General features: G+C 33.1%; 1 protein-coding gene across 7 annotated transcripts in view; it reads left to right on the forward strand.

Moving 5' to 3' along the window:
• The window catches only part of Braf (B-Raf proto-oncogene, serine/threonine kinase), a 183,316-nt gene that overhangs the window by 103,099 nt on the left and 67,733 nt on the right, over nucleotides 1–12,484 (forward strand). For 4 of the 7 annotated variants that reach the window (XR_011707439.1, XM_071611690.1, XM_071611672.1 and 1 more), the window contains exons 4-7: nucleotides 5,439–5,551; nucleotides 6,500–6,602; nucleotides 11,205–11,353; nucleotides 12,340–12,459. Coding sequence is in view for 6 of the 7 variants with exons in the window: in XM_071611690.1 (XP_071467791.1) it covers nucleotides 5,439–5,551; nucleotides 6,500–6,602; nucleotides 11,205–11,353; nucleotides 12,340–12,459 (485 nt within the window). In the remaining variant the exon portion in view is untranslated. The remainder of the gene's footprint in view (nucleotides 1–5,438; nucleotides 5,552–6,499; nucleotides 6,603–11,204; nucleotides 11,354–12,339; nucleotides 12,460–12,484) is intronic. The other 3 variants (XM_034637018.2, XM_071611689.1, XM_027952175.2) reach the window with 1 other exon arrangement.

Here is a 12,484-nt window from a genome sequence, read left to right on the forward strand (position 1 = left end):
TAACAGACTAAAGGGAAAATATTGCACGAAACATCTCTAGATAGAATAAGCAAAAGACAGTTAACACCCTTTTGTAATTAGAAAAAAATTGGAATAAAAGAGCTTTCTTATTGATAAGATTATCGTGTCAAAAAAATGTCTAAAAAGCGTCCTACTTAATGATACAATCTCATTAAATTCAGAAACAGGCAAGACAAATGTCTATTTCTGCCATTTTTGTTCAACATGAAATTGGATTTCCTGGTCACTGAAGATCAAATCAATGATATAAAAAAATAAGGATAATACAGAAACAAAACTCATTATTTGCAAATAATGTGTCTATGTAGAAAATTTATTAACAAATTATTAAATAAGAAAACAGCACTTAATGCATGTAATTCTGTTTAAAAATGGTACCATAGACAATTTTAACAGAACAAGAGAAACACTTTTTATTTCATGCTTAATACCCTTCTTTAACAATTTTAACAGATACAATAATATGTGGGAAGCTTTGTGAAGAAAATGTGTACAATTTTATTGAAATATATTTTAAAAGAATAAAAGAAAAAGTTACTTTATTTCTGATTATTTCCCTATTATATTTCTCTCCACATTAGTCTATAAATTCTGTGCAGATCCATTAAAAATCTAAATAGGGGCTGGGGTTGTAGCTCAGTGGCAGAGCGCTTGCCTAGCATGTGTGAGGCACTGGGTTCTATTCTCAGCACTACGTATCAATCAATAAAAAAAATAAAGGTCCATTGACAACTAAAAAAATTAAAAAAAAAAATTTTTTTAATTCTAAATGGTCTTATCCATCTTCCCTGCCTTATCTGACAAGCTAATTCTCTAATATTTATATAGAAGAGCAAAAGACTACCCTCTAGAGACCTTTTCAAGGGATGACCTGTTTTAGTGAGAAGTATTTGCTTAGAGTTCAGTTTTTTGATCTATCTTTTTATCCTGTTAAAATTCAAGTACAGGGGCTGGGGTTGTGGTTCAGTGGTAGAGCGCTCGCCTCGCATGTGAGAAACACTGGGTTCGATCCTCAACACCACATAAAAATAAACAAAAAAAATAAAGATATTGTGTCAATGTATAACTAAAAAAATATTTTAAAAAATTCAAGTACAGTTAAAATTTCTTTATTAAAAGTTGTTGTGGTTATTTCACAGTGGTGGTTTTAAATTCTTTATTTTCAAAATTTGTGGCAAATATCAGAAGTATAATTTTAAGAAGTAATTCACAGATTTTATGAATTTTTATTCATCGTATTAAAAATAACATTTTTTTCTGAAAATAAAAGCATATAAACCTGGTGTCTTATCTCATAAATAAAAACAGTGGTTAAAAAGAATAAACATTATCATTATTATCTAAAGTACAAGTATGAAGACATGAATTGGTGTGAGTATACTATGTATACAACCAGAGATATGAAAAATTGAACTCTATATATGTAGTAAGAATTGTAATGCATTTTCCTGTTATATATAAATAAATAAGAATAAACATTGAGTTATCTTTGAATCATGTATAAAAAACTATTCATTGTGGTTGTCTCAGGGTTGGGAATACTGTCTGGAACATGAGAAACTAACTTTTTACTTTATACTTAATACCCTTCTTTCACATAATGCAAAACTGTACTTTATGGTAGTTTAGGGTAATGCACAAATAAAGATACACTATATATCTTTGTATATTAACTGTATATACTAAATAGCTGTATGAATATGTATATATGTATATATATTGCAATATCTGATAGTTATTTCTTTCTTGATGAATAATTGGGTAATGCTGCAATATATGTTTAAATATAAATCCTGAAACTGAGAATATTTTTATAGATTAAATACCTAGAAATAATTATTTGGTCATATAATATTCACACTTCGAACTTTGTAATACCTTAAAATCAGAAAAGCAGAGTGCTTTTGTTTTTGGTACTGGGAATTGAACCCAACACTTTACCAATGAGCCACATCTTTTTATTTTATATTGACACAGGGTCTCACTAAGTTACTTAGAGCCTCGATTTGCTGAGCCTGGCCTCGACCTTGCAATCCTCCTGTCATCTCAGCCTCCTGGGTTGCTGGGATTGTAGGCAGGAGCCATGCATGACTCCTAGCTCAGAAAAATTTTTCTCAACAGTCTAAGGAAAAGGTGTGAGTTCTATAAGAACCTATGTCACAGTAAGATAAAGAGAAATGAAGAAAACAAGAATAAAACTGAATGCAGAAGGGGCCAAAAGGGAAATATTAAAGACAGGAAATCCAATATAATTTAAACTATTAGGCCTGAGATACATATCTTTTTCTCTGTGTGTTTATGTGCAAAACATAATAATAAAAAAATTAAAGTGTTAGATTTGCCCAGTTACCCCAGACAGTGACTTGTCCTAAGTCTTCCTTCTTGAGTTTATAATTCAAAAGACAGAATTTCCTTTTTTTTAAGATACATTTAGATACTTCAAATATCATACATTTCACCCATTTAACAATGGTTTTTGTATACTCATACGTAAGAGTAATACAACCATCACCTACTTTATATATATATATATAATATATATATATGCAACCATTTACCTACTTTCTTTTTATATATATAATATATAAAATAATATATAATATATAAAATAATGTAGGTAAGTGGTTGCCTATATATATATATATATATATATATATATATATATATATATGTTGTAGATAGACACAATACCTTTATTTTATTTGTTTATATGTGGTGCTAAGGATCAAACCCAGTGCCTCACACATGCTAGGCAAGCACTTTACTCTGAGCTACAACCCCAGCCCCTACTTATCTGTTTTCTATCTCTGTAGATTTGTATGTTTACTCTTGGCAGTTTGTGTAATGTAATCATGAAGTATGCGGCTTCTTTTACTTAGCATGTTGCCAAGGTCCATCCATGGCATAACGTGTCAGTCCTTCTAGTCTTTTCTTTCTCTGCTTACCTTTCCCCTCTCCTCCCCTTTCCTTCCTTCCTTCCTTCCTTCCTTCCTTCCTTCCTTCCTTCCTTCCTTTCATATTGAACCCCTAGACTCAAGGGATCCTCCTGCTTTAGCCTCCTAGGACTACAGGTGTATTTTGCCATGCCAGCTCTTTTGTTCCCTCTTTATAGCAAAATAATATCCCCTTCTATTAGATGTATATATAACATTTTATCTATATATTTATCTGTTGATGGTATTTGTGTTGCTTCTACTTTTTGGCTATTAGAAATAATTCTGCTGTGAACATTCATGTACAGATTTTTATGTGGGTATATATTTTTATCTTTCTTGGGTATATACTTCTAGTAACCTTTTGAGGAATTGCCAAGATGTTTTCCTAAATACCTGCATGATTACACTTTCTCACCAGCTTGAGGATTCAGTTTTTTCCACATTTTTGCCAACATTTATTTCATATTTGTCTTTCTGATTAAAACCATCCTAGCAGGTATGGAATAGTATGTCATTGTGGTTCTTGTTTTCAGTTCCCCTGATAGCTGAGGATATCAAGTATCTTCATGTGGTTATCAGCTTTTGTATACCTTTTGGAAGAATAAATCTGCTTTTATAAATTGTCTTAAATGCCATGCACAAACACAATGCCAGAGGTCTGAAACAATAAAAAAATAACACTTTTTGAACAATAATAGCAATAGTAGAGAAAAGAGAAAGTAGCCAGGATTATTGTTTTTAGAGGTAGGAAAAGGTACGTACATATTCTATAAGGGTCTGTGTCAAAATAGAAGAAAGAAAAGGTGAAGAGAACAGAAATAAAACACAATGCTTCAGGGACCAAAAATATTAAAGATATGTAAGCCTAAAATTAGATTAAACAATACAAATAAGATAGATTTAATGGAAGTATTGTAATGTCAAAAAATGTGGAAGCTTAAAAACAAGGTTGACCTTCTGAAATAAAATAGTGACTACTAGGAAGATATGTGCATCAAATGGCACAAAATTTTCACTGTTCTGTTTATTCAAAAACAATACAAGTATTGATTTCAGAATTAAAATTTTAGCAAGTAGACAAATTCACAAATAAGGATTCCACAAATAATGAGATCAATTGTACCAATCCAGTCACTTCTTTAATACTTCTCATGAAGAGCCCTCTCCTTCATGATAAGCATTTCCCTTGCTGGATGGTTTTAATGGTTATATTGAGGTAAAATCTATCTCCTTTTATTTCCAATCACAGCTTCTAATTAAACGTATTGTTCCTTCTTTAATATACTGCTTAAATTCAGCTGTCTTATATTCATCTTTGTTCCGTTTTTCACCCCCTCACATAAAAATTCCCAATTCTTTGGAAACATTTGGGTTGCTAAGTACTTTGAAGTGATTTAAGTGTATGGGATAATTAATTTTTATTATAATTAACTAACACATCACCTTCTTCTTATGCCACCCCCTAGCAAAAAGTGCACTCCCTGTAGTCCCACTGCCTCTCTTTAGTCTATGCTAAATTTACCTGGGGATATGAACATGGGAAAAGGCCAAGCATAACTATCTCTTTCCTTTGCCTTACCCTTCCCCATTCCCAGAGTCATCTGTACTTCTTTCTATGTTAGCTTTATTCTGTGATCAGATTTTCTCAGTGTACTACCTCCTAGGAAGATGGCCACAATGAAGTGTCCAGATTTGTATTCTGTAGGCCTACTGTAACTGCAGTAGAAATAGGAACTTCTCTCAACCTATGTCCACATATTGGTTTAGGGAATAACTCGGGTGCTGTTTATGTCATATATCTAGCTTTAAGCTAGTTGTATTGCTAGGGATATGGGGAGCTCATTGGCCAACTTATGTCATCTGTAGCTAGAAAAGTAATGCCTCTAGATTGATAAAGCCTCTCTAATGACATGTGGATTTCTAGAGAGAGGCAAGTTCCCAGAGGAAATAGGGGCACTGGGTAACTAAACAACAAATATCAATTATGCACATTAAGACAAGTATTTTCTTCCTATTGTGTTTTGGGTCAATAAGATGTCTCTTAAGGACTATCAGTGTGATTGAAGGATTGTACAGTTTTCAACTTTGAACAATGTTGGACCAAAATTGATTTTACTTTAAATGCTGACATCTATTATTTCTCAATGGTAGGTATATTGTATGGATGGATATATTATAATAGGTACAATTATATTTTCTGTTCCTTTTAAAAATATTTCATAACTTTAATAAAAGACCAAAAATCAAATTGTGATCTGGGTCAGTAAGATTAATAATAATAGATATTTTGATTATAATTCCCTGTAATATTAAGTGAGCTATAAGAAATGATATCGCATTTAACCTAGTAATCCATGATATTTTAAAGGATTTGTGTTAGGAAGATAAATTACTGAGGGTTTTGTTGTTGTTGGGGTTTTGTTTTTTCCCCAATGATATGAAAAAAAATTTTTTTCCCTCTTACATATATTTATACTGTAGGTACCTGCAAGGTGTGGAGTTACAGTACGAGACAGTCTAAAGAAAGCACTGATGATGCGAGGTCTTATCCCAGAGTGCTGTGCTGTTTACAGAATTCAGGATGGGTATGGTTTGTATGTATTGTGAAATTTTGTTACAAAGAAAATCAGACATTAAACTTTGGAGTTTTCTGTAGGATCTGTACCCAAACCTAGGGGATTGAAAAGCAACTTTAGGGGGAAATGTTTTAATTAGTACTGAGTTAATTAATTTTGTGTTAACTATGATATTTGTTATTCTAATCAAATGACTTTATTGGAGTTTGAGATTTTTTGGATTTTTCAACCATAGAATGAGATTTACTTGGATAATGAATCCTTATACACTACCTCATTTTTTTTTTTTTTCTTTTAGTACCGGGAATTAAATCCAGGATACTTGACCACTGAGCCACATACCCAGCCCTTTTTTATATTTTATTTAGAGACAGGGTCTTGCTGAGTTGCTAAGTGTCTCACTAATCTGCTGAGGCTAGCTTTGACCTTGAGATCCTCCTGCTTCAGCCTCATGCTCCACCACGCCCAGCTCCACTCCCTCATTTTTAATACAAACTCATACTCTCAAAAAAAGTTTATCAAAATTAACATTTTATATTAAACTTTTTCTTTCAGAAAGTATCTAACATTGTTCTAAGACTCTCAGATTTTGAATCCAAATTTTCAATCATGTTTTGGAGGGCATATGGTGCCTCTTTTTCTCTGAATAGATAAGTCCATACCTTTGATTTTTTTTTTTTTTTTTTTTTTTTTGAGGGAGAAGACAGGAACAATCAATTTTTTACTGTTGTATGTCTTTTCTGGAAAAGAGTACATCTCTTTACCCTGCTATATGTCTAAGAGTGATACATTATTTGGGATAAACTTAAAAATTTATTGCCATTCAAATTTCTGAAGATTGAAGACCAGGGAGCCAAGCCTCCCAATTACTAGCCCCTCAATAACCAATTTTCATATCTTCAGCATTAGGCATGTGAGTATTCTTAGGTACAGTAACCAAGAAAGACTTATGTCTATATTTTTCAGAGAGAAGAAACCAATTGGCTGGGACACTGATATTTCCTGGCTTACAGGGGAAGAATTGCATGTAGAAGTGTTGGAAAATGTTCCACTTACAACACACAACTTTGTATGTACCTTTACATTTTTGGCATTTCAAAAATGTTCAAGTTCTTATGAATGTATTTTTATTGAGGAATATGAAAATGGTTGACTCACTTTGTGTTGACATTTTACATAAGTTGAAAATTTGTTCTTTAAACTTTTGTTTAAAGAGGTTTATTTTCATCCTGATTTCTTTTTAACTTAAAAAGAAATACATGTCTGTTATTAAGAGAAAAAATTGGAATGCTGCAAAAAAGTATATGAAGTAAAAAAATGAAAATCCCCCTCCTACAGGTCAACATTTGTATAGACTAAATGGGTAACTGAATACACAAACATATGCCTATAACTGTAAACCCAGAGTTTTCTCCTTTCTCATTTTTTTTCTCCTGCTTCATTACTTTCCATGCTCTGGTGATATTCCTCACCTTTTTTTATTTATTTTTTTATTCAACAGGATATTATAGACTAAATTATGTCATTACACTTAGCTTTATTTAACAATTGCATAATAGTTCATAGGAGTAGAAATTTGGCATACCTAACCATTCTTCTATTAATAGCATTTATTTAAATTTTTATATTTTCCAAAAACCTGTTATATACAGGGCTCAACAGAATCTGTATACACATTTGTGTAAATGTTTTTGAAGACTATAGTGATGAAAGTAGGAGGAGAAATAGCTGGATACTGAGCTTCTCCCTCAGTCTTTTCCCTGTCTGCTTTTTGCATTTGCTCGAACCTCACATAAGCTAAATGTTACAGTGTGTGTCCTTCCACTAATTTACTGTACATACATAGTTATGCTTAAATTCCAGTTGAAGCATAAGCTGTGAACCAGAAGAAAGATAGATCTTCCTGTGCCCATCTTATTGACAAAAGGTATCCTTATAGATCCAAACATGTTGCTTAAAATTTATGCTCAAATGCATATTCACATATTTTCTCCCCCTCAGATGTTTTCCTTCCCCCATATATCCCTCCCTCTTACTTTTCTTCTCTCATTTTCCTCCTTTATGTGCACAACCAACCAGTTATACATAGTTTTAAAATATAGTTTAATAGGGAAGGAAGGGGAGATAGGAATAGGAAAGACAGTAAAATGAATTGGACATAACTTTCCTATGTTTATATGTGAATACACCACCAATGAAACTCCACATCAAATACAACCACAAGAATGGGACATTATACTCCATGTATGTATGTATAACATGTCAAAATACTCTCTACTGTTGTGTATTTATGAACAAATTTAAAAGAAAATACATGTATATACATACATACACACACACACATATAATATATGGTTTAATGATAGGAATAAAAGCAGTTGAGTAGTTTAATGAAGGAAGAGGAAATTGAGGGCTTCATGAAACAGTAAGTTATCAGGTGACTGAGTATGTGTGGTGAGCAAAAAGAATCAGATGACTGAAAAATATTGATACTTTGAAAACATACTTTTCTTTGCTATTTGCTGAAGTTCTGCCAGAAGTGTAAAAGATGCTTAGTTTGGTAAGTAATGGCTGCAGAAAAAATAGTAAAGAAGATATTTTAATTTCTTATCTAACCAGAGACAAATGGAAAAGGAACAAAGCCAGAAACAAGAATTTGGCTTTTTCATATCCCCTAGAAAGTGACACATAGGGGGAAAAAGTTGAAGAAAACAAATGTCACTTTTAAAACTGTATAAATGTTCTCAAAAAGGATTGTATGTCAGAATATAATTTTTTTGATGAAATACTTTTTAAATTACTTCCATTAATGTTGATTGAAAATAATGTTGGTATTAGAATCAATCTAATGTATTGTGAAAAGCATCTGTATCTAATAGAATAGATTCAGAAATTCATTATATATCCAGGTAAGTATTATTAAGATTACAGGTATATACTGGGTCATAAGGTAAAATATATTTGCCACAGTCTGGCTGGGCACAAATGCCACAGTCTGGCTGGGCAGAATATCACGAGCCACCACACAGCTTGTAGATTCAAACAGCAACTCTTTATTCCCGAACTCACACCAGCCGTCTACAAACACGTTCTGGGGAAATCCACGTTCTCTGCCCAAATCCACCTCCACTGGGCTTCTATCTCCAAAATATACTGTCTGAATCCCGTGAGAACTCAAGGGGAACTCAGGCAGCAAGATACGCCCTATTCCCAGCAGGAATAATCTTAAACCTTAAACCTGGAACCTAAACCGGGAACGCCCTAATCCGCCTTGGTCCTTGAACAAGGTCACCTACATTCAATGTCACTGCAACATGGGGTACGCTGGCAAGGAAATTGTCATACCTACTTGGCTAATGGCTCCCAGCAATATTTATTACTATTATTTGTGATTGAAATTTTGAAAAACTGAGATGATTGAGAATTTACAGCAAAGAATAAGATAGGAGTCATCCATACTCTTGACACTCTGAAATAGTCATTATTAAGAGTTTTGTATTTGTGTGTCCATCTTATGTTTTCTATTCATTGTATACTCAAAACATGTACATTTTAAGCAATTCTATCTTTGGTAAGATGGATTTTCCCTAGCAGAGTTTTGTTTTTGTTATCCATGTTATATATCACTTGCCTTTTGACAGAGAATTTTTATATATTGCCTTTTAAGTTTGGTGTAAATAAATATTCACTAATAAGTTTAAATTGCCTGAATATTCTAATCCCCCAACAATTGATAGTTTGTAAAAGTATTTTTTATTGCTGTGTGTGGTGGCCCACTCCTGGAATACCAACAAGGGAAGCTAGCTAAGGCAGAAGTATCTTAGCTTTGAGATCAAACTGGGCCACACAGCAAGACCCTGTGACCAAAAAATAATTTTTTTAAAATTTGTATTTAGATGATTTTCTTATCCCTCATCCAAATTAGTTCTGATTTTCATATGCTAGTTTTTGTCTTTTATAAATAATTATTTTATATTTGTACCCAAATGGTACATGTATATGCTTTAAAAAAGTACAGAGGTGCCAGGCACAGTTGCACATGTTTGTAATCCCAGTGACTCAAGGCTAAGCAGGAGGATCATAAGGTCAAGGCCAGCCTCAGCAAGTTAGTGAGACCCTGTCTCAAAAAATAAAAAATGCTTGGGATAGAGCTCAGTAGTAAAGCACTTCTAGGTTCAATCCCCAGTACCAAAAACAAAATAAAAGAAGTGCAGAGGTGCTTATAATTAATAAGTATCTGTTGCCCCATCCCTTGCTAGCTTCTAATGCTGGTTATAAATTTCACCAGCCTTGTTTTCACTGATGTACAATAATTATAATCAACTTCAGAAAGTTACTTTAAAAAAAAAAAAATCTCTGTGCACTATTTGACATTTAAAGTGTAGTTAGAAAGTAACATGTAGTGTACAGCATTTCTGTCTCAAGTTGTATTTCTGATTTAGCTGTACATTATATATATTATCTTTTAATTAAAACACCCTAACCCATAGAAATCACTTTTTGGTAATTTTTAGAAGAAGTGTCATTTCAGTTAAGCTAATCATTTTATTTTTGAACCACAGGTGATAGGTTCTGATTCTTTCACCTATTTTTTAAATCATCTTTATATTCTCTCACTCTTCCTTTCCACTTCTTCTCTCCTTAACCCTCTCCAGAGGAGACTACTGTTCATTTTTAATAGTTTGTTTTGAGCTCATTGGATAACTGCTGTCATATCACTAAATATTTTTTAGCCAGTTTCTTGCTTTATCAAGTTTAGATATTAGCATTGCACTCTTCTCCTTTTCTCTCTCTTTACTTTTTAAATTTTTCTTCTTCAACTGGGCATCTTTTTATTTTTATTTTTTATTTTTTTGGTACCGGGGATTGAACTCAGGGGGTACTTGACCACTGAGCCATATCCCCAGCCCTGTTTTGTATTTTATTTAGAGATAGACTTTCACTGAGTTGCTTAGGAACTTACAGTTGCTGAGAGTGGCTTTGAACTTAAGATTCTCCTGTCTCAGCCTCCCAAGCCACTGAGATTACAGGAGTGTGCCACCGTGCCTGGCCTCCATTGGACATCTTTGTAACTGGTGTTCTTGTTTCATCAATACCAGTCAGCATTCCTTCTCTATCCTCTTTGTACAATAATTAAATTATACCCTTCTTTCTCCATCATTTTTCCTTTATTCTCTCATTTTCTGCCTCTATATTTATGTTGTCAAGCTGAAATCTTTTACTAGTCTTTTGTTTCTCATTCTTCTTGACTTCTGAGTTTTTAATTTGGGTGTTGGGATAGAAGATAAATGCATGTTGCCCATTACTATCTTTTTACTGGGGGGTAGTACCCAGGGTTGAACTCAGGCACTCAACCACTAAGCCACATCCCCAGCCCTATTTTTGTATTTTATTTAGAGACAGTGTCTCACTGAGTTGCTTAGTGTCTCACTTTTGCTGAGGCTGGCTTTGAACTCACAATCCTCCTGCCTCAGCCTCCCAAGCTTCTGGGATTACAGGCATGTGCCACCATGCCCAGCCCATCTACTATCTTGAACCCTCTGGTTTTCATGTTTATATTTTAGAATGTAAGTTTTTATGATATAAATGTATTAAGACTTTGTTAAATATGCTAATTTCTAAAAGGGTTCTTTCAAGCTTTTGAAATTCTCTGCTTTTTTTTATTTTGTAGGTACGAAAAACTTTTTTCACCTTAGCATTTTGTGACTTTTGTCGAAAGCTGCTTTTCCAAGGTTTCCGCTGTCAAACATGTGGTTATAAATTTCACCAGCGTTGTAGTACAGAGGTTCCACTGATGTGTGTTAATTATGACCAACTTGAGTAAGTAATCCAAAAGAACCTCTCTTCTGTCTACCATTTTACATTTAAATTTTCATATTATAAAACTAGTTGTCTTGAAAGTCCATGAAGGATTTTCTGTCCAGTGTAGTTTTTACAAGGAACTTTTTAAAGTATGATTAGAGAATAGCTTGTAATGTACAATAACATGGAAATGCCAGAACTTCTTTCCCAAATTGTAGTTCTGGTTCAGCTGTACATTTTATTTATATTTTATATTCTCTTTTAATTAATAAAGACCCCTAGTCCATAGAAATCATTTTTGGATAGTTTGTGGGAAGAGACCTGATGGGTCATTTCAATTAAGTTGACCATTATAGTTTGAGGTCTAATCTGTGATTTATTTTGTGAACTACTTTTATATTCTCTCTTTCTCTCCCCCTCCCCTTTTCTCTCTCCCTCTCTTTCCCCCCCACTTTGTGCCTCCTTCCCCAGTTTATTTAAAAGTAAGATATAAAATCTTCATACCCAGTTTATTCCTTCCTAAAATTTCTTTTCGCTTTATGCTGGAGTTTTTCTAATAGATTAGTCCGAATCTGTTATAATCTCTTTTCTGTCATTATTGTTGTTTCTTCTGTTAAGGTCTTGTATATTTTCCGATCACTTCCTGAGCAAATAGTATTTAACTCCATACTTTAAAGTAAATTATAATAATATAATCTAATTTAGCAATAGATACTTGTTCTTCTAATTCTTTAACTATGAAGCATGATTTTTCCCCTTCTAATATGTAGAAATTTGCTGAAAAGAAAAATTAGTTATAGATTCTGAGCTTGCCTTTGAAAACACAATGTAATATTTTTAATAAGTCTTTAGACAAAAATACAACTAATTAAAATTTAACAATTATTTCTCAAAGTGGAATTTGATCTCATATTTTCCCAATAACTATGTATTCTGATGTACTGAAGCTTCTGGGTTTTGCACAAGTTAGGTTTGTTTTGTTTTGTTTTGTTTTTGCCTCACAGTTTGCTGTTTGTCTCCAAGTTCTTTGAGCACCACCCAATACCACAGGAGGAGGCCTCCTTAGCAGAGACTGCCCTTACATCTGGATCATCCCCTTCTGCACCCCCCTCAGACTCTATTGGGTATGATTTGACTCCTGCTGTTCAG

Source organism: Marmota flaviventris, chromosome 1, assembly GCF_047511675.1.
Source record: "Marmota flaviventris isolate mMarFla1 chromosome 1, mMarFla1.hap1, whole genome shotgun sequence".
Taxonomy (NCBI): Eukaryota; Metazoa; Chordata; class Mammalia; order Rodentia; family Sciuridae; genus Marmota; species Marmota flaviventris.